Source organism: Fringilla coelebs (assembly GCF_963513975.1).
Source record: "Fringilla coelebs genome assembly, chromosome: 13".
Lineage (NCBI taxonomy): Eukaryota > Metazoa > Chordata > Aves > Passeriformes > Fringillidae > Fringilla > Fringilla coelebs.
In genome coordinates, this window is record NC_140039.1 from 4,379,197 (window position 1) to 4,399,201 (window position 20,005).

A 20,005-nucleotide genomic window follows, 5' to 3' on the forward strand; every position below is an offset into this window, starting at 1 on the left:
TGCAGCCTCTGGAGGCTGTGGCTGCCCCAGCTGGGCCTGCTGAAGGCTTTCAGAAATCCCCTCTTTATTCTCCTAACCTCTGCTCTGGGGGCACCTCCAAGGCATCATTTGCTGTCCCATCTGGGGTGCCAAAACCACCGAGGCATCCCCTGAGCCCCTGTGGGGTCACCTTGTGCCCAGGGATGGCCCCACGAGCAGGGGGTGAACCTTTGGCATTCCCTCAGAGTCCTGATTGCCAAGGGAGTGACACTGAAATCCAGGCCAAACACAACCTAAAGGCTCTCAGGAGTCTGAAATCCAGGCTGAGCACAGCCTAAAGGTTCTCAGGAGTCTGAAATCCAGGCCCAGCGCAACCTAAAGGTTCTCAGGAGTCCAAAATCCAGGCCAAACACAACCTAAAGGTTCTCAGGAGTCTAAAATCCAGGCCAAACACAACCTAAAGGTTCTCATGTTCTCTCAGGTTCTCATTTCTTGGCCTGAAATCCAGGCCGAGCACAATCTAAATGTTCTCAGGAGTCTGAAATTAAGGCCCAGAAAAACATAAAGGTTCTCAGGTTCTCTCAGGTTCTCATTTCTTGGCCTGAAATCCATGCCCAGCACAACCTGAAGGTTCTCAGGAGTCTGAAATACAGACTGAGCACAACCTGAAGGTTCTCAGGAGTCTGAAATCCAGGCCCAGCACAACCTAAAGGTTGTCAGGTTCCCTCAGGTTCTCATTTCTTGGCCTGAAATCCACCCAAGCACAACCTAAAGGTTCTCAGGAGTCTGAAATCCAGACTGAGCACAACCTAAAGGTTCTCAGGAGTCTGAAATCCAGACTGAGCATAACTTAAAGGTGTTCAGGAGTCCTGAAATCCAGGCTGAGCACAACCTAAAAGTTCTCAGGAGTCTGAAATCCAGGTCAAACACAATCTAAGTGTTCTCAGGAGTCTGAAATTAAGGCCCAGCAAAATCTAAAGGTTCTCAGGAGTCTGAAATCCAGGCTGAGCATAACCTAAAGGTTCTCAGGAGTCTGAAATCCAGGTCAAACACAATCTAAATGTTCTCAGGAGTCTGAAATTCAGGCCCAGTGCAACCTAAAGGTTGTCAGGTTCTCCCAGGTTCTCATTTCTTGGCCTGAAATCCAGCCAAGCACAACCTAAAGGGTGTCAGGAGTCTGAAATTCAGGCCCACCACATCTCCCTTCACTGATCATAAAATATCCTCACCTTCTCCCTGGGAGGGACCATGACCCACCCCAGGGCCCACGTGTGGATTTGGGGGTCTCGGTTCTGCAGCCTGGGTGGGTGGAGAGAAAGCCCAGCAAGGGAGACTGGGTCACAAATATTCCTGACTTGTTGGGACTTCCAAAAAATGTGAATTCCTAGATTTTGGAGTGTCAATGTCCATTCAGTTTTTTCACGGTATGTAAATCAATGTGTGGTTTCAGTTCTGGGAACATTTCTCTCCCAGTTTTCCCATGGGACTGAGTTTTGGTTCCCTCTGAGGGAGGCACAAGACAATGGTTCTGTGCCTGCCTAAATCCAGGTTTCTTCCAAATGTCCTGCCCCAAGCACCTCACAATGGAGACATGCAAACAGGACTTGGAGGATTTGAAGTCCTCTGCTAGGCTTCCACCTTGCCACACGCAAAACAAACCCCTACAAATAAGATAAAGTAAAAATGAAACGGCTCTGTTAGATTTAATGAAGTGACTCGAGACAAAGCAGTTCCATAAAAATGCTTTTTTTAAGAAGTAACAGCAAGAGCTCAGAGAAGTGCTGACTGCAGGTACAGTTCTAGCCAATATTAAGATATATTTAGTGATTTCTAGGGAAATATTTCCTTGGGAGAAGGTCAGGAGCCATTTCTGTTGCTTACAACTCCAGGTGCTGCGTCTGAGCTCCAGTGGGTTGGAGTTGCAGAGAGGGCAGCAGGTTTTATGACATTTCTTCTGGGCTGTCTCTTGTCTCTGCCCCCAAATCCTGTGCAGTGCGGGATGCTGTTCCTCCACAGGCTTCTCACACAACCATCAAATAACAAAAACAATTTGTCCAGAACAAACAACCGTGTTTGGAATATCATCAGGCAAAAAACCCACATCCTAAGACAGAGTTTAGGCGTTTTCACACTGGGGCATCTGCACACCTCCTGGAACATCCATCCAGCAGCTGGATCCACGTACAAAACCAGCCTTAAAGCCAGTCTAGAGCAAGGTCTGACTGACACAGCCAGCACTGCTCCCTCTGTGCCACCCAGGGGTCACAGGAGCCCTGTGTGAGTCAGCAGCACACAGAAATGACCTCTGGGACTCCTGCATGGATAAAGGGCATCACCCCAACCTTCTGCTAAAGAAATCCCTGCTCTGACTTCAAACTCCATCCCAGCCAGGGCAGAGGAAGCAGTGCCTGATCTGAGGGGACCTGGGAAGGACCTTGAAGAGGAATCAGAACCCCCTGGATTGCAAGGATCATCCAGTCCAGCTCCTGGCCCTGCACAGGACACCCCAAACCCCACCCTGTGCCAGCAGAGGAGCAGCACATTGGCACTGTAGGATCCTGGATTCCTTTTGAGGGGAGTGAGTTGTACAGACAGAGAGGGCCCTAAACCTGGCCCTAAACCTGTTCTTTTCCCCTCAGGACATCTCCAGCTCTGTGAAATAACCTTGATCTCCTGTTGGAGGAGCACACATAGAGGTCACTCCAGGGAAGTGCTGGCCAAACTTCAGGAGCAGCCACCCACGGAGGAAAATGGAAAGGTTTGGGAGCACATCCTGACAGAGACCAGGAACTTACAGCAGCAAAATTCAGAGCCCTTCAGAAGCAGCCTCTATCCAATCTTCAGGAAAACAGTGGCTCAGGATGGGCCCATTCCACATTTCCAGCCCTGCTGAAGCCAGTGGAGGGTGGAGGGAAGGAGATGGGAGCAGCTGAGGCGCTGTCAGCATCACCAAACTCGCCCTGAAAGGAGATTTCTTCCCAAGCAAACCACAGGACAGGCTGGTCCCCTTTATATACACACATGGACAGCTGAAATGGGCTGAAATGCTTACAGATTAGAAGGTCTATACAACATTACACCTGCCACAAATCAAAGTAGAAAAGTTTTACAGCACATTATACAGGTCCCTCTAAAGTCTAAAAAAAAAAAACCATTGACTGGAATCACCATATTACAAGAAGTCATCACTAACAGACCATATAATACTATTTCTTTTTCTTTTACAGAATCATTATGGATAGAGTAATTTAAAAAAATCACTTTTTAAACAAGTATACAATTTTCACTTTAAAATTAACTGGTTAATAAAATTCTGTGCAAAACAAGCCAGCCTCTATAATTAAGTGAATTTATTTATTTCTTTATACAAAAAAAAAAATAAAACAAGAAAAAAAAAGTTCTTTCAGAAATGTGTCTCCTTTTCTGTGATGGTGGAAATGGTGCCATCTCCTTTCAGTTTGGCATCGCAGTCATTTATTGCTGCAATGTAGGCTCCTCCTCCAAGCTTGCCCCGCATTTTCAGGTCTGAGCTAGGTGTGATCAGCTTCCTGAATTTCTAGAAAATTGGAGAAATTGGAAATCATTACGTTTTTCTTGGCCACAGACACACCTCTCTTTAACAGATCCATTACAAAAGGCTTTTCTCCTGCATGTCTGCCTGTCATTTATTGTGGGCACAACCTCAGACCTGCAGGCTGCACACTTCTGGATAAACCCTGCCAGACCAAAGGAGGCAAAGCTCAAAGCAAAGTGAATTTTTATGCTGATTTAATCATGAAGACTCTCAGCACTGTGTCTGTTCTACAGGTACATTTTCTTTCTCATTTTATTATCAATGATGTCCACTGGAAAAAGCAAATAAACCAGAGACAGCTAAGGTGTATTGAGCTGTGATAAAGCAAAATCTACTTTCCCTTTTCTAGCAATGACATCCACAGCAAGGTTGCTGCTCACAGCAGGAAGTTGGCTCCTCAAGAAGCTCCCAGCTGGGATTCAAAGGATCCTCTTGTCATCCTGGCAGGGAAAAGATAACGACCTATCTGCAGTGCTGCAGCTCCAGCAAAGCCTGCTTACCTGCAGGGACAGGTAGGGCTGGTGTACTGAGGAAATATTTAATGTTTAGATTTGTGCAGACTTCCTTTTTTGACTCTCTGAGACAACTCAATGATGGAAAATTCAGTTTTAGTTTGTATATCCAATAAAGATTTCCTAGGCAGTCTCCAGGCTGTATTTAATCATCTGAATGGAGTCTTTACAATCTGGACAAAATGAGACTTTTCTGCAATCCAAAAGGGCTGAAAAATATTTGTATTTTTGTTTCTTTCACTATTGCTTCCTTCACTGCCTTTCTTTGGAGCTCCCACAGAAACGAACGACCTTCCAAGCTTAAATTTGACAATAAACTCAGTCTAGACCTGAGCTAACCTGACACCAAATGTCAGAAAATTCCACTGAATCTCTTTATTTGCCTGAGTTTCTCATTTAGGGAACTAAAATTAGGAAAACTGTCCAGAAAATGGGAATGTGGGCAACCCAGCTCCTGGAGAAAATCCTGGCAGCACAAATCACAGAAAAAGGGAATGGCTGGTGCAAACCTTGAGGGATTTGGGGGATGTTACAGACATTTTAAGCTACAAATTGTGCTGGGACAGAGCACCTTAAATTGGTTAGTTTACCACTGGCAGCAAAAAAACCAGCAGGAATTCAGAACAAAGCAGGGAAAGTTCAGAATTCTCTTTCCACCAGCAGCTGAGAGCCCTAAGGCAGGGAACAGGGATGTGGCACTGCTGTTGTGAATAAAGGGTGCAGGTGAGTGTTGGGATTCAGGACATCCCTCTGGCTGCCCTGGATGGCTCCAGCCCCTGCCAGGGGGCTCAGAGACCTTGGCACAGAGTCCTGGGACTTTGATTATGACCCACGGTAAAAATTACCAGCCTTATATGAGGATCTGCAAGCCACGAAAGTCTAAGTAGAATAATTGTCAAGGGGTGAAAAATAGATTTTTGGGGTTTTTAGAATGGGGGTTCAGGGGGCAAGATGGAGGAATTTGGGTATGTCCAGCCTTTCTCCTTCTTCTTCTTCTTGGCCTCCATCTTCTGCAGTGATGGTGGCACTCTCAGATTGGTTTAGAGTAGAAGCTCACTGCCTGACACAGGTGATGGGTATTGGGAAGTTATTGTAAATAATGTACATGTAGTTTTTAGTATAAAAAGATAACACCACCCCAGGGGCAGGCAGAGTGCCTCAGAGTGTCCTGCTGAGCAGGAGAAAGAATTTTATAGACAAGAAACAATAAACAACCTTGAAACTGAGAATTGAAGAGTTCTGACTCCTCCTTTGACTGCCGGGCTGGGAAAAGAGACTTTCTAACATATCTCGGGGTCAGGACCAGCTGGAGTCCCGAGAGGTGAGGAGTCCCACCCCCTTCCCAGCTCCTTTTTCAGCATCACTGCTCTGCAGCTCTCTCTCACCTCCATGAAGGTGCCTTCTGTCTTCCAGAGCTTGATGCAGATCCACAGCGGGATGCAGACCATGGAGGAGAGTGCCATCATCCAGCCGATGCCGTAGCCCCAGTCAGGGTAGATGTACACGTTGTTGTACTTCAGGGGCTTGTATTTCACCAGGAAAAAGATGAAGATTCCCTGAAACAAGCAGAGATATTGTCAGAGCTATTTGGGCAAACCCTGCATGTGTAACAAGGATTTGGCTGAGGGTTTAGGCCAGGCCAGGCTCCCTGAGGAGGGAGAGCAGAGGGAAGCTCTTCACTCAGAGCAAAAAACCCACCAGCAACATCCTCTTTTCTGTACAGCTTAAATAACACATCTCAGAGGCTCCTGCAGAAACGAGCAACCTTTCAAGTTTAATCCTATTTACCTCTTGATGACAATAAACCCAGCACTTTGATGGCAAACAGCACCTGGGCAGGAAAGATTAAGTTTTGCTACAGTGAACCAGCTGTGATTAAATAACATGAGCTGGGTTCTCTCCAACCTGTCAGGATGAAAAATGAAAGCCAAAATTTTTGAAGTTGCTTTAATCCACTGTGTGTATCTGCAGTCCCAATGCTTTCATCCTGCCAAAAACCCTAAAAAATCTGTCTCAATTTCTAATCAAGCAGCTTGGACCGTTTCAATGTCTGAAATAGAGAAAAGCTACCATGTAATTTTCTCCAAAGCGGTGAAACGAGTGCACAAGAGCAAATGGTATGGAGGTCATTTCAGATTTGGTGCAAATGGGTCAGAAATGTTCCTAAGTTTGCAAATGGGAGCCTGGATCTCGAGGTAGCCATCACTGGTTTGGTTTGCAGTTGCCATCACTGGAGTGTTACACACCTGGAAGGGGTTTTGACATCTCATCCTCAATTTTAAGGGCAATCAGATCATGCTGCTTTTGGAACTTTGTCCCTGTGATGCTGCCACAGCTCTGCAGAGCTGGCACCAGCTTCCTTCCCCTCCTTGATGCCCATGGGATGGGCTTTTGGCCTCTCCTGCTACTTTTAAAAGTAAAAAATGTCTTGTCTCCTTTGGAAAACGTCCACTCCCCCCAAAGGGAGAGGAGAAGGGAGGAGAAAGCAGCAAAGGACCCAGCACAAGCCTGGAGGAGCTGGGGCTGTGTGTTGGCACACAAGGTGCACCAGCTACAGAGAAAAACATCTCTCTTGTTCTGGCAAAGGTTCATTTAGGGCCCTGGCATTATTTCTGTTCCTGTGATTGTACATACTAAGATTTTTCACAGAATATTTAACAACAGATAGTTAATAATTTTCCAGATCCTGCAGAGTGTTTTTTTTGAAATACATGCTACAAATCAATAGGCATTTCTCTCAACTATTAGCAGCAGCAAAAATAGAAAAAAACATTTCCAGAACCCCCTCTTTATATCTAAAACAAGTGTTTTGGACATTCTGTACTTACTGCACAAATACCTGGAGTTAGGACCATCCAGCACCACTTAATCAATGACACAGGTTTGTACCCAATCATGTCTTCAATGTTCTCATAAAAGCGATTGCTGCCTGCCCAAAACCAAAGGAAAAGCAGATGTAGAGTGCACATGGAAGGGGTTGTCCAGGCCAGGATTTAAAGCAGGGAAAGACAGACAGGGGAAGGCTGAAGCTGCTCCTCTTTCCCTGGAAAACTCCTCCCTGCCATCTGCCCTGTGCTCGTGGCAGGGGTTGATCTACAATTCCTGCTGCTATAAAACTTCTGGTGCTTCAAAACTTTTGTTTCATGCAGATCATTGTATCACTTGGCAGAGAGGGAGATTTCATTAGTGTGACACAAGCTGTCACAAAAATATGAACATTTCATTTAGCCCCACTCTCTGTTTTCCTCCACACCTTGAGTTTCCTTCGGAGCAAGCATAAACCTAATATGTTCTTCTTAGTTGGTTTATTCTCTTTGTTGTGGGATCAGGCTGCAAACAACCCCAGCCAAAGAGTATCTGTTTTATATAAAAATATACTTAGATGCTCATGTGTGAACCGAAGGATAGCTGGGCACATGATCTGCAGATCTACGGTGCTTTACAAAGGGAAATTATCCACATTGTGCATCTTTGTGGAGAAAAAGGCATTTATGGTTTTCTGGGGGGAATGGGAGTGTGGAAGGTCCCATTCCATAAGGGTACAAGGTTCTCACTTGGCTTTTATGCAAATAGAAAACTTTGATAAGGAAAACAGAGCAGCTTTCATCACTCACCATACACCCAGCCTATGCAGACACACTCAAATATGGCCACAAAGAGCAGGCACATCCCACTGGCTGCATAGGAGTCAAAGAGCTGGAACACATACATCCCACCCTGGAAGAGAAAATAGGAAAGGGGAAAAAAAATTGGGTTGGCATCAGTGGGAATATTTCATAGCAAATCTCTTTTAATTACACCAGCAAGCTGTTGGCTCCCTGGCAAGCTTCCTATTCAAGTTGGTTTCTTCTTGAACAAAGAATTTTAATTTCTTGGGTTTTTTTTTACTCTGCACTTCTTTAAGGGTGGTAAATCTGGAGTAGAGAGAAGTAAATTTGAATTTTTTTTTTCAAAAATGCTCTCTCACCTCCCTGCTTTTACCTCTGTTTTTTTATCACATCAAGCTGTAGATATTCCCAGGTGATTCTGACCTCCAGATCCTGGTTCTGTGTCTGTGTTATTAATATGTAAAATGATTAATTAAAATGTGGGGAAAGAAGGTAAAATCTGTAGCTACCAAAATCCCTCTCTGATGGTGTAGGGACTACAAAAGGAGTAAAGTGACCTAAAAAGTGTGAATGCAGCTCACAGGCTTGAAACCCCATGACTGAAACAAGTTTTTATTATTTGTCACAAAGAAAAAGAATTAAGAATCATCAAATCAATATCATTACAGTTAAAATAATTAAAATTATATGGATAATATTGCACTTTTTATGTGGGACACAATCATTTATCACATCTGTATTTAATAGTGAAATAATGAGGAGCAGGAGTTCACAAGAGAGCATTTCAATGGAAAGAATTCCAAGGAAGGAAAGAGGGGCTTGAGATGAGCTCCTCAGTTGGAATGCAACGGTTTTGGAGGAGCTCATGTGACCCATTGCATCTCAGACAACTTTCTGCACATGGAAGAGAATCCCAAAAGTAGGAAAAAATTGAAATTTCTACTGCAAAGTCATCATGGTGAGGCTCAGCAAATACCTGAGCAAATTTAGAGATCAGTCAGGACAGTAGAACAAAATCCCTGCATGGATATTCCTGCAGTTTGCACAACTTGCTTCCCTTTCACTCCTCAGGTTTATATTTCTTTATATTTCTTTTATTATATTTCTTAGTATATCTCAATATCTCTCAGTGCTCTGCTCAACATGTGCCCTGTCGAGAGGTTATTCCAAGATTTCCCATTTTGCATAGCAAAGATGATTTATTTCACTGAGAATAAGAATGATTTACAGGTAAATATATAAAATTTCTTTTCAATGTTTTATTTCACACAGAGCATCATATCTCTTATCAGAGAGGGAGGTTTGATTAGAGTAATTAAATATTAATGTTCCAAATTCCAGATTATTCCAAGTTGGAAGGGACAAAAAATTTCTGCTCAGAGACTGGCAGCACTGATTGACATGGCTGATGATCTGGAAACCAAAGATGGTTTGATTTTCTCTTTTCACTTCATCTATATTGTTCTTTCCATCCAAAATGTGGCTGTTCCTGCCCAGGGCGAGCAAGCAGAACCCATGATCAGTGTGATCACTGATTGACATGGCTGGGTGATCTGGAAACCAAAGATGGTTTGATTTTCTCTTTTGTTCATCTTTATTGCTCTTTCCATCCAAAATGTGGTTGTTCCTGCCCAGGGTGAGCAAGCAGGAACCACAGTCAGTTCAGAGCAGATGGAATTTCCTTGGCTGGGCTGTGTATTTCTGATTAAAACATCTCCTGAGCTCAGCTGATAAAACAAAGCCACTTTTCCCATTTCAGTTGTTACACAGGAGCTGAGAACAGTCTCTCAAGTATTTTGTTGCCACATTCCTGACAGGGAAATGTGTCTGTGGCAAAGGTTCTTGTGCTTTTTCTGTGGTGGTTATAACCCCAAGTTCTTTCCCTCTGAGCAGCACAGGAAAAGCAGGGGAGAAAGCAATGGGGAGAAAGTGCTGCATCTGACTCCAGTGATATCAGAAAGCTAATTAATTACTTTATTGTCACCATGATATTTCTGAAAAATCCCTTTGCCAGGATTTTCTCCTGAGAAGCCTCAGAGGAAAAGAAAAACAATAATTATCTGCTGCTGTGGAATGCAACAGGTGCATCTTTGATTGGTTGTTTCTAATTAATGGCCAATCACAGTCAGCTAGCTCAGACTGTCTGAGAGTCACGAGCTTTTGTTACCATTCCTTTCAAGGCTTCTGATGAAATTCTTTCTTCTATTATTTTAGTATAGTTTTAATATAGCATATTCTTTTAATATAATATATATAATAAAATAATAAACAGCCTTAATGAAGCATGGAGTCAAGACTCTTGTCTCTTCCCTCATCCTGGGAAGACCACCACACTTTATTATACTCTATTATTCTATATTATATCACACTATACATCTAAACTGAATCACCACACTTTATTATACTCTATTATTCTATATTATATTACACTATACATCTAAACTGAATCTGCACAAGCACCCAACTCAACTCAACTGCCCAAAATCTCGTGAGCTGACAGTCCCAACACACACAGACACACCTGACCCTGCCAGACCAAGGAAACAAAACCCCATCCCTTGATCTCCGCATCGCATTCTGCTTTGGCACAAGACAGAGATAAGAGATAAATGAGATAAGAATTGCTTTGATCATTCTTCTCTCAAGTTCAGAGGGTGTGAATCCCTCTGGCAGGGCAGCTCTCACCTCAGTTAACATGATGAGGCCGAGGAAGTAGGAGACGATGGAGAGGCCGAGGATGAGCAGCTCCCTCCTGTAGCCCCTGCGGAACACCTTGGGGTACATGTCCACCACGGCTGTCACAATGCTCTCCACACACACAAACTGCAACAAAGGACAGCAAAGATCCAGTCAAATCTGCCTCCTCTGCTGCTGGCATTGGGATTTGCCACCTAACACTTTAAATATCCTCCTGTGTTTTCGTCACAGAGGGTGGGTGATCCCTGGGGAGGCTCCATAAGCAGAAGCTCAAGTTGAGAGGAGCATCTCCCAGTGAAAAAGTCCAAAGTTATGGATTTCCACCAAATTCAAACAGTTGGATTCTCTAATATTATCTCAGACTGCATTTGCCCTGTAGCAGGTGGACTAAATGAAAATGAAACCTTTCAAATGTGGCTTGAATAGGAATTAAATAATGTACAAACCCTTCATGGGGTCATGTCACTCCAGGCACTTTTACCAATTTTGCCATGCATCCTTCAACCTGCTGAAGGAGCAGCAGGCTTTGGGGGAAGTTCTCTCCATTTACCAGAAGAGAGAAGTTGAGTGCCCAAGCCAGGTACCTCTAACAAAGGAGGGCAGGAACATGTTCAGTGTCCTCAAATATCACAAAAATCACAAGGCCTGAGCTTCTGACTCAAGGCTCTGGAGCAAGGTTTCTAAAACAGACCCCAAATTAACTCCCCAGAATAGACACTGGAATAGTCAAGAGCAGAATCCAGGGACTGCTCACTTGAACAAAAAAAAAAAAAAAAAAAAAAAGACTTTTAAGAACCTGTTAGGTCATTAAAAAGAGCAGTTATTAAACATTAAATTTAAGGATTAGAAATGTCATGCAGAACGAGCACTGCTGAGCTTTAGAATCATAAACTTTCTGCACCCAGTCATGCCAAGGGCTGAGCTGCATGCTAAAAATCCCAGGCACTTCACGTTTTTCTTTGAGCAGCTTCTGTAATTTTTACAGTCACACGGGGACAACGACTTCTGTGCTGCCCCTTTGCTGCAGGATATGACTGCACATTCCTTGCTGTGGTATCTTGTAGTAAAAATACACCATGGAAAATTACATTATCCCTATCTGATATTCAGCTGCAAAATTCATTGCCAAGTGCTTTAAAAATGGGCTGGTATTTTATTGAAGCGTGAATTTTAATCAGCCCTGCTGAAGTTCAGGCTGATTTCCATGTTAATAATGAGAGCTGGAGTCAGGCTGAACCAGGCTGAATCATGAAGGAATATGCAGCATCACAACTAAGATTTCAAATAGCAAAGAATCCAGTTGGGGTTCAGTCTTTCATCAGGTTTAGGTGGGATTCCCACCTGCTGGGGAGGCTAAAAGCTCATTGCAGCAGGCTTTGTTTCATACCTGGCTGTCCAAGCCCAGGAAGATGAGCATCATGAAGAACAGAGCTGCCCACAGAGGAGACAGAGGCATCATGGTGACAGCTTTAGGGTAAGCAATGAATGCAAGCCCTGGTCCTGAAAAGGAATAAAGAAATGAGAAGTTTATACTTGTGTGGGAGTTTGAGATGGAGTTCAGCTCCTCCAGAGCAGCCTGAGCTGTGGGAGAGCAGCATTGCTGACATCAAAAGTGTGGCTCTGGCCGAGCAGGGCTCACTCAGCATCACTTTTCACACTCTTTTATGTAGACACAGCCATTTTCTCACCTTTCCCCTTCCTGCTCCCTTCCCCATCCCCTGTGGAAGCTGAGAGTGTGAACAGCAGTGAGGATGCCCAGCTGCTGCTCAGGGTCAGCCCACCACAGCCTGATCCTTCTGCACTGGCAGATAAGAGGAACTCACCCCCAGACTGAACTCCTTGACAAACTCTGCATCTCTCATAGTCTAAACAATTGGTGATGAGGCTTATCAGAAATGGCACAACCCTGGCCAAAGGATGCTCAGCATCTCTTCAGACATCCCAGCGCTTTCTGTTCCCCTTTTTGGTGTGGATGTGCAGCTCTACAAACAGCCCTGAATAAATCATAGCTGTGCTCCTGTGATTGCCTTATATAACTTAGGAACATATCCTGGAGTCTTTATTTTGCTCCTAACCTGGTGCAACCAAAGCTTGGTTCCCATCCTGCTCTGTGTTTTGGGGTGCTGCAGTTGCTGCTGTGTGACAGAGGCTACACATTTAGGAAAATCTTCAAAAGTGAACATTTTTTTAACAGCACTGATAACTTCTCAGATCTGCTAAGATACCTTCTCACCTTGCTCATGTTTTTCTGGTTTTATTTATCAGCTGCTTTTTATGAAGCCAGCCAGCTTTCAAGGCAGGGGCACAAAGGCCCTCTCCCAGCCACTAAAAAAGAACTCTGTGCTCCTGCTGCAGTAACTCCAGTGCAGATCTGTCACACTCTGCTGCTCCTTCATTTAAAGCAGCATTTACAAGCTCCTATATTGAAGTGCAAGCCAGTTGTATGGAATTCAGGAAAAGATAAATATTTCCCCTGCTTGTTTTGCAGTTTTTCCTGGGATTTACTCCATGAGAGTCATTTTTCCTCCTCAACAGCTCAGCATTTCATTGTTTTGTTTGGTTTTGGTTTTCTGTTTGTTTGTTTGTTTTTTCTTTTGGGGTGCAGCCTCCTGTTCTTTTTCTTCTGCTTGAGGATGTTACAGCCACAAAGGTGTGGAGTAACTTCCATTGGCTGCCCAGCCCCAGTGGTGGTTGTGGATGGTTAATTTCTCATAAATCTTTGCCTGTGTGCCCTTCTGATTTCTCATTTTAGCAGCTGCAGCTTTTTTTCTTTAATATCCTTTTTCATTTTTTTTTCAGAAGTAATAAATATTTGTGGATTTCAGTCTGTCTCATTGAAAGAAGGTGGAATGCAGGTGAGGATTAACACTCACAACTGAGTTCATCTCTGCTAAACAACATTCTGGTGCTCAGCTGGAGAAAGTTTGTGTAATTTGTGACTCCCTGAATTCATGAATCAGGTTCTATGCACAGCAACATTCATCTTTCTCACACACAAATGTATGGCCACAGGAATAGTTCAGAACTCTTCCTGCAGCAGTTATTCCATTGAGTCATCTCATCCACAGGCCATGGCACAGACTGTGAACTCTGCCCTCAGCCTCTGGGCATTTCTTGTTAATTCAGAAATCTGCTTTTGGAACTCACCTGATTCTGCAACTTCTGCAATGGGCACGCCTTGTTCATAAGCCATAAATCCAAGAACTGAAAAGATAGCAAAACCAGCAACAAAGCTTGTGCCACTGTTCAAGCAGCAGAGCATGATGCAGTCTCTGAAAATATAAATAAAAAACACTGCAGTTGATCTCCAGAGCTGGGGTTTCTTCCATCCTCTGAGCCAGAAACCCTGGGCTGCAGGAATGGAAATAAGTTGTTCATTAACAGTCAGGTCCCAACTCAGATTATTCCTGAGGGCAACCAGGAATCAGCAGGTGCAGGAGGACACCAGCAGAATATCCTTGCTTGTGTTTTAACAGCTGGAGTTGATTTGTTGCAAGTCACTTGCTGTTTTCCAGTAAAATCTTTAAAAAAACATGTCAACCATGTAATAATTGCTAAGAACAATTTCTCCATAATAATTATACTCATAGATTCCAGAGGGTATGAACTCATTAATAAACTATTAAATGGTAATGTTTGTTTGCTGGGGGTTAAAAAAACCCCCTGTGGTCAGATCTTAGCTCCTTCTATCCCTGTTAAAGAGCATTGGGAAAATATATGCATGCAATATATTGGCAAAATACATCCATGCAGCTTGGGTTCTAGACATATTTAAGAAATGAAGAGTACTGTAACCTGGAAGTGTGTGCATGCCTACAAAGCTGTCTAAAAAGAGGCAAAGGCAGTGCAGGGCCAGAGATGTCTCAGACACATCCCACACTTCAAACCACGACAAGGACAAGCCAAGGAAAAAAAGGATTTCTTTGTCCAGGCTGGAATCATCACCAGAGTAAATCACTTTACAGAAAGGGAAGATCCTCCAGCAGGAAGGTGTGATTTCCCCCAGAGCCCAGGGAAATCTCATTGTTCCTGCTGCTCTGACAGCTCTCCAGGTGTGACAGGTGATTGATGCTGACAGTCCCTCCTTGGAGACTGTCTGCAGAGACAGCAGTGTGCTTGAGAAAGTGACAATCTACCCTGGATGTCTGAGGTAAATCAGGGTTCTAACCCACTGAAACACAAGGAAGCCTGGAGCTGTATTGAGCCCATCCCTTAATCTGTTTTATCCCCATCCCAGTGTGGCTCTGAGGCAAATTTTTGTGTAAGTTGTCAATAAGAAGAAAGGACCCTGTAAAATCCAGCAGATTTCTAATTCACAGCCTCAATAATTCATAATTCAAAGGATCCCATCTTTGTCACAGATTTGCTGTTGAGAATCAGAGACAATTCCTACTTCCAAGTCATTGCAATTATTCCCTCCAAACTTGTATAATTCTAACCTCCAAGTATAATTCTAACCTTTATTTATTTGCTTTTCATGTGAAATTCTCCCTGTAGTTATGCCCAGCTGGGCCAGTTCTACACTTTGGATGTCTTAGAGCAAAACAGCAATCCAAAAAAAAGGACTGAGGAGCACAGAGGCAGTTGTGCTTAGCAGAGGTACAAAAAAAAAAAAAAAGAAAAATCAGCCCCTTCCTGACCTTCTCAGTGAATTTCAGCTCTGGAGAGCTCTGGAGGGACTCTCATCCCACCTCTCTCATCTCGGGAACTGGTGAGTTCAACACCAAGAAATTGAAACTGAGTGTGATGAAGCCCTGTTGATAAGAGAGGTCAGAAAGATGAATTTTATAATCCTCTGGGGGGAAAAGAGAGCTCCTGCTTTGGGGGGATGCAGCCAGACGATGCCTCCACTGGGCACGGGCTGTTTTCTTCAGATAAGATTTGCTTTAGATAATTCCCTGCTTCAAATGCAGTGTGAACAAGATATTTCCTTCTGAGGAATGCTGTGGCACAGGCTATTGGAGAGCTGCTGGCTCTGAGTGGGAGATAAAGGCTGAAGCCCCTGGCAGTGATGCCTCAGGTTTGGCTTTTCTATTTTCACATTCTGTGCTGCTTCAGTGTGTGGGTCTGGGTTCATATTATGGGATGGTGAGCTCTGTGCACAGAGCAGGGAGACAAAACAATTCCTGCTCCAGCTGGGCACCAAGGACAGATGAGCCAAATCTCAGGTCAGGATCACAAACCCCGTGGGCTGGAGAGAGAAAAACAAGCAGGGTGGGACTGCAGGGGCTGAAGCTGGGATGGGACAATGAACTGCAAGGTGCAAATGGAGCAGAGCTGATCCCAGGGAGAGACCCCGTGCCCGGCCGGGCATTTTGGGGCCATTTTGGGTGATCTTGGGTGCAGCCCTGGCTGGGCTCTGCTGCTGCCCAGGGTGGATCCATGGAGGAGATGCTTTGGATAAATCCCTGCTTTATTCTTTAGCTCTGCCCAGCCTCTGTTCCAGGGCAGCCCTCACAGGGCATCAGCCCCAAAAGTGGGGCAGAGCCCAGTTGGACAGCCCCAGAGAACAAGAGGATCCCAGGGATCTCCTCTGTCAGGGGACTCTGGCAAACTACAGCAGTGGAAATGGGGAAAAAGGGGATTTTCATCCCATCCAGCCAGTGAGTTCCCCTTGATTTCAGATAACACCACCCCAGCTGAATGGTTTCATCCCAGGGAGGCAGTCACACACTGAACACAGCTTCTCTGGGGACCCTCACAAAAATATAACCTTCAGTTTCCCTTCCCTTGGCTTTACAGGAGTTCTACCAACCCCTCAGCTCCTGGTTTTTATCCCACAGGCAGAAACACCCTGTAGTGCAGGGGGCTTTTTCTGCTATGAAGAGAAAAACCAGAAGGAGGATCTGGATCCATTGATTGTGAAACCAATGAGTTTTAAAACACAAATGCTCAGGAACCATGGGAAGGGCAACATGAATTTTTTATGTGCACCCTTGGCAGGAGGACATCAGAGCCTGACTGAAGCCCAGACTGATTTCAAGTGAAAGGAAAACTTCAAATTTTTATGAAAACTTCACATTCTTCCAAATTAAACTCCTGCCAATCACCTGAATAATTCAAGATGTGCATCACTTCTCCTCTCCCTGCCTGACAGCCAGGACACTTCTGAAAATTCATCCTGCCTTCCTAAGGAGCTTCTCCCAGCTCACAGAGCCCCTGGCATCCCTCCAGCCCCTTCCTTGCCTTTATGGATTCCTCAAGACCCAATTGAGAAATTCCCATTTCTCTTTTCCTCCTAGACTAGAAACTTGACAAAGGACAAATCTTCAGGTCTTCAAAGTTTTGTCCACGTGTGAAATCACTCCTTTATCTCCTGTCCATGAGTGAAATCACTCCTTTATCTCCTGTCCATGAGTGAAATCACTCCTTTATCTCCTGCTCCACAGTGGGAACAGGGGAGCTGACCCTGGACTTGTAGCTGGGAATGGATTTGGGATTCTGAGATGGATCCAGAGGAAATATCAGTACATGTCTGTGATCCCTGCCAGGGTTTCACCTTCTCAGAGGAGTCACTTGGAATCCAAACCCTGGGACACCCAGGGAGGAGCAGTTTTTATGTTTTTCATTGAAAGATAGGAAAGGATGATAAAAATTCCTTTCCCATTCAAAGACACTTTTGCAATTCATTAACCACATGAATGAATTAAATCAGGTCTAAATCTTTAAATTCTTTAAATTAAAATCTTTAAATTCACAAGGCCCACATGCAGTTCAGACTTTCTCATTTCCCACTGAAATACCTCTTGCCATTATTTTCCTTAGGGAAGGGAAGTAAATGGAGTAAAAAAGAGCAGAAAACGATGATATTACAATCAGACTGTGGGAATTGCAGGAGAAAAAAAGCCCAGCTTGATTTTATTATTTTAAAATGCTGGTTAGAATACAAAATTGTGATTCTCACATCAGAGTTCTGTTTATGTCCTGCCCTGCTCAGCTTGGCCACATTCTGCTCTTCACTGCTGTCCTCCCCCTTCCCTCAGACTCATTAAAAATCACATGTCAGAACACATGAACATCTATTTCCTAGCTGGGAAATTTGGGAAATGTTTTGTGAGGGGAATTGTGGAGCCTGGATGGAGTAAAAGGTGTTTGGCTGCAGCATCCTGCTCTGGAGCTTCAGAGCAGAGTTTTCCCAGCTGAGCCCCAGGGTCAGAGAGAAGAAAAGAAAATTCCCTAAATCCAAACTCCTGCTTTTTGTTAGAAAAACCCAAAACCTCAGGAAATTCCTGCACTCCTTGAGGCACTGACAGTTCTAGCTGGGATACAACTGGGAGGAATTATAAATAAACTGAATAAGATAGGAGTGGTGTGTTTGCTAAAGCTTGTGGTAATTAGGGGAAAGGTTCATTAGCAGCAGCTCTGGAGGTGTTAGGGGACTCACACCACTTTCTGCAGCAAAATATTTTGTCTTGCTAAGACATGGGAAGAAGGAACATTTCCTAAAACTGCCTCCTGAGGTCTCCAAGTAAAACTTTAATTTAGAATTTAAATAAATTTGGAGGTTTGGGGGTGGTTTGTTTAGGATTCTTTCACTTTTGGACTATGTCATTTCCTTTACAGAAAAATGAAATTTTAAATCTCTGTCTGGAGATCTCAATGGAGTCACTACAACCAAACTGTCCTTGTAGGAATTTTAGGAGAACTAATTCAGAATTCCAGGAGAAAAGACCAGTGCTCATATTGCTGTTCATGCCAGAAATGTGGAACAGGGATTTTGTGCAGATCAATCCTTTGGGCATTGACTCAGGAGAGATGAAAACCTCCTGAAGTCATTGGCACTTCTCTCCTTGGGAATGCAGAGATAAGCCATGACATGCCCCTCATTCCCTCTGGGTTGGGGACTGCAAACTTCCCAAAAAATGGGGAAAAGTGGCATTCAGAGCATGGACCAAACTGAGGTGATTTTTAATGCCAATTTCTGGTAGTACTTTTCAAAGAGCAGCTGAAGTAATGCACACCCATTCAATGATAGCTGTCTGAAATCCTGCATTTTACAGGAAATTTCCATCTCTGTGTGTACTGAGGGGGGTTGTGGAAGGCTCAGATTTGATCAAAAGGGATGAAAACACCACATTTTAGAGCAGAGTTCCTCTGGAGCAGTTCCAGGAAACATTACAGATCTCTGTCCTACACAACCACCTGTGTGTGCTTATGGTTATCCATGGAAAAAGGGGAGGGGAAGTGATTCCAGATGCCACCCCAAGAGCAGATCTGCAGGCTGGAGGGTGTTACCTGTAGCAGTTGTTGTTGTAGTTGTTGTAACTCCCCAGGGCTGTCAGGCACCCCAAGCAGATGGCGTAGGAGAAAAAGATCTGTGTGCCAGCATCCACCCACACCTGGAGACAGAGAGAGGGAGAGCTTCAGAGAGCAGCCAGGAGAAACCAGCCTGCTGCCAAATGTGGGGCTGCAAACCTGCAAAATGTGGCTCTGCAGGTTAACAGGGTCTGGCAAAGCTTTTACAAATCATAACCTTAAACAAAATAATGTGCTGAGAGGGAAATTCCCCTCCCCATCCCAGATGGTCTTTACAGGCTCAGCCTAAAGTGGAAAGTGAGACAGAATTCCTAGAGAAGGACCTCACCCATTACATTCATTAATTGCTTTTAGATAGTTTTAGTAATTGCAGCCTAAATACAATCACCTGCATTTATCTCCCTCCCATTGGAAAGTTATTTATTCAAATTTAAAAATGTAGCGTGAACAAATGCTCTAAAGACAAAATGTGCTATTCCTGTAGCACATAAATACATAATAAGATGATACATAAATACAGATAATACATCAATTAAGCTGGGGAAAGAAGGGATAACTTATCCAGGGAAAGGATGTTTTCAGCAAAATTTAATGATCCAACAGGAACAAAGTTACAGTTCTGGTCACTGTACAATCAACAACTAACAGATCTGTTGAGCTTAATGAGTCAGCAGCTTTGTAATGCCATTGTGGGAACATTTGTATCCTAAAGTGATGCAAACAATTTTAAATCAGACAAAAGGAAGTGTGAATTGCCACAGTGAGATTCTTCTCCTCAGAGCAACCTCACAACATTAATGAGCAGGCTCATTTTACTTTAAAAGCACTGCAACAAAGCCATTTATTTCACCTGACCAGTGTGGGTGTGTCCCCACTGGAGCTGAAGGTGCCCCTTGAAGTCCTGGATATGGAGATATGGAGAACCCAAACCCATCCAATAAAATCCTGCTCCTGTTTTCCTGGGATAAATGATCTCTTTAAGTCCTTTGTTCCAGCAGAGAACCGAAACACCAAACCCTGAGTGATGCTCAGAGGCAGTGGCTGTGCAGCCATTCCCTGCTGAAATTGGAGCCAGGGAAGAGGGAGCACAGCAATGATTTCAGCACTAATAACAGCCATCAAATCCTCCTCAGCACACAAAGGGGATGTGTTTGTCTTACAGCTGATCAAGTGAGACCTTGCTCTCTGGAGCTGTTGAGTGTTTCTGTTTAGAAATAACATTAAGATCACATTTGATTTACATCAGAGGCTTAAAGGGTTTCGTTGCTGTCACCCTGAATAAGACACAGCTGGTTACATCCCAGAGCTTCACCAGGAAAAGCTGCACACAGAGAGCCTTTTGACAGACAGGCTCTTTAACAGGACTGGAAGCTCCCAAA

At 44.0% G+C, this 20,005-nt stretch overlaps 1 protein-coding gene across 1 annotated transcript in view; it reads right to left on the reverse strand.

The window, feature by feature from the left end:
• Positions 1–2,320: 2,320 nt before the first annotated feature.
• SLC6A11 (solute carrier family 6 member 11) overlaps positions 2,321–20,005 on the reverse strand; it is a 91,869-nt gene continuing 74,184 nt past the window's right edge. The window contains exons 7-14 of the mRNA XM_084214480.1: positions 18,606–18,709; positions 13,518–13,642; positions 11,758–11,870; positions 10,359–10,496; positions 7,680–7,782; positions 6,894–6,994; positions 5,451–5,621; positions 2,321–3,535 (exon numbers count right to left, since the gene is read on the reverse strand). Coding sequence (XP_084070606.1) covers positions 3,383–3,535; positions 5,451–5,621; positions 6,894–6,994; positions 7,680–7,782; positions 10,359–10,496; positions 11,758–11,870; positions 13,518–13,642; positions 18,606–18,709 — 1,008 coding nt within the window. The 3' untranslated portion in view covers positions 2,321–3,382. The remainder of the gene's footprint in view (positions 3,536–5,450; positions 5,622–6,893; positions 6,995–7,679; positions 7,783–10,358; positions 10,497–11,757; positions 11,871–13,517; positions 13,643–18,605; positions 18,710–20,005) is intronic.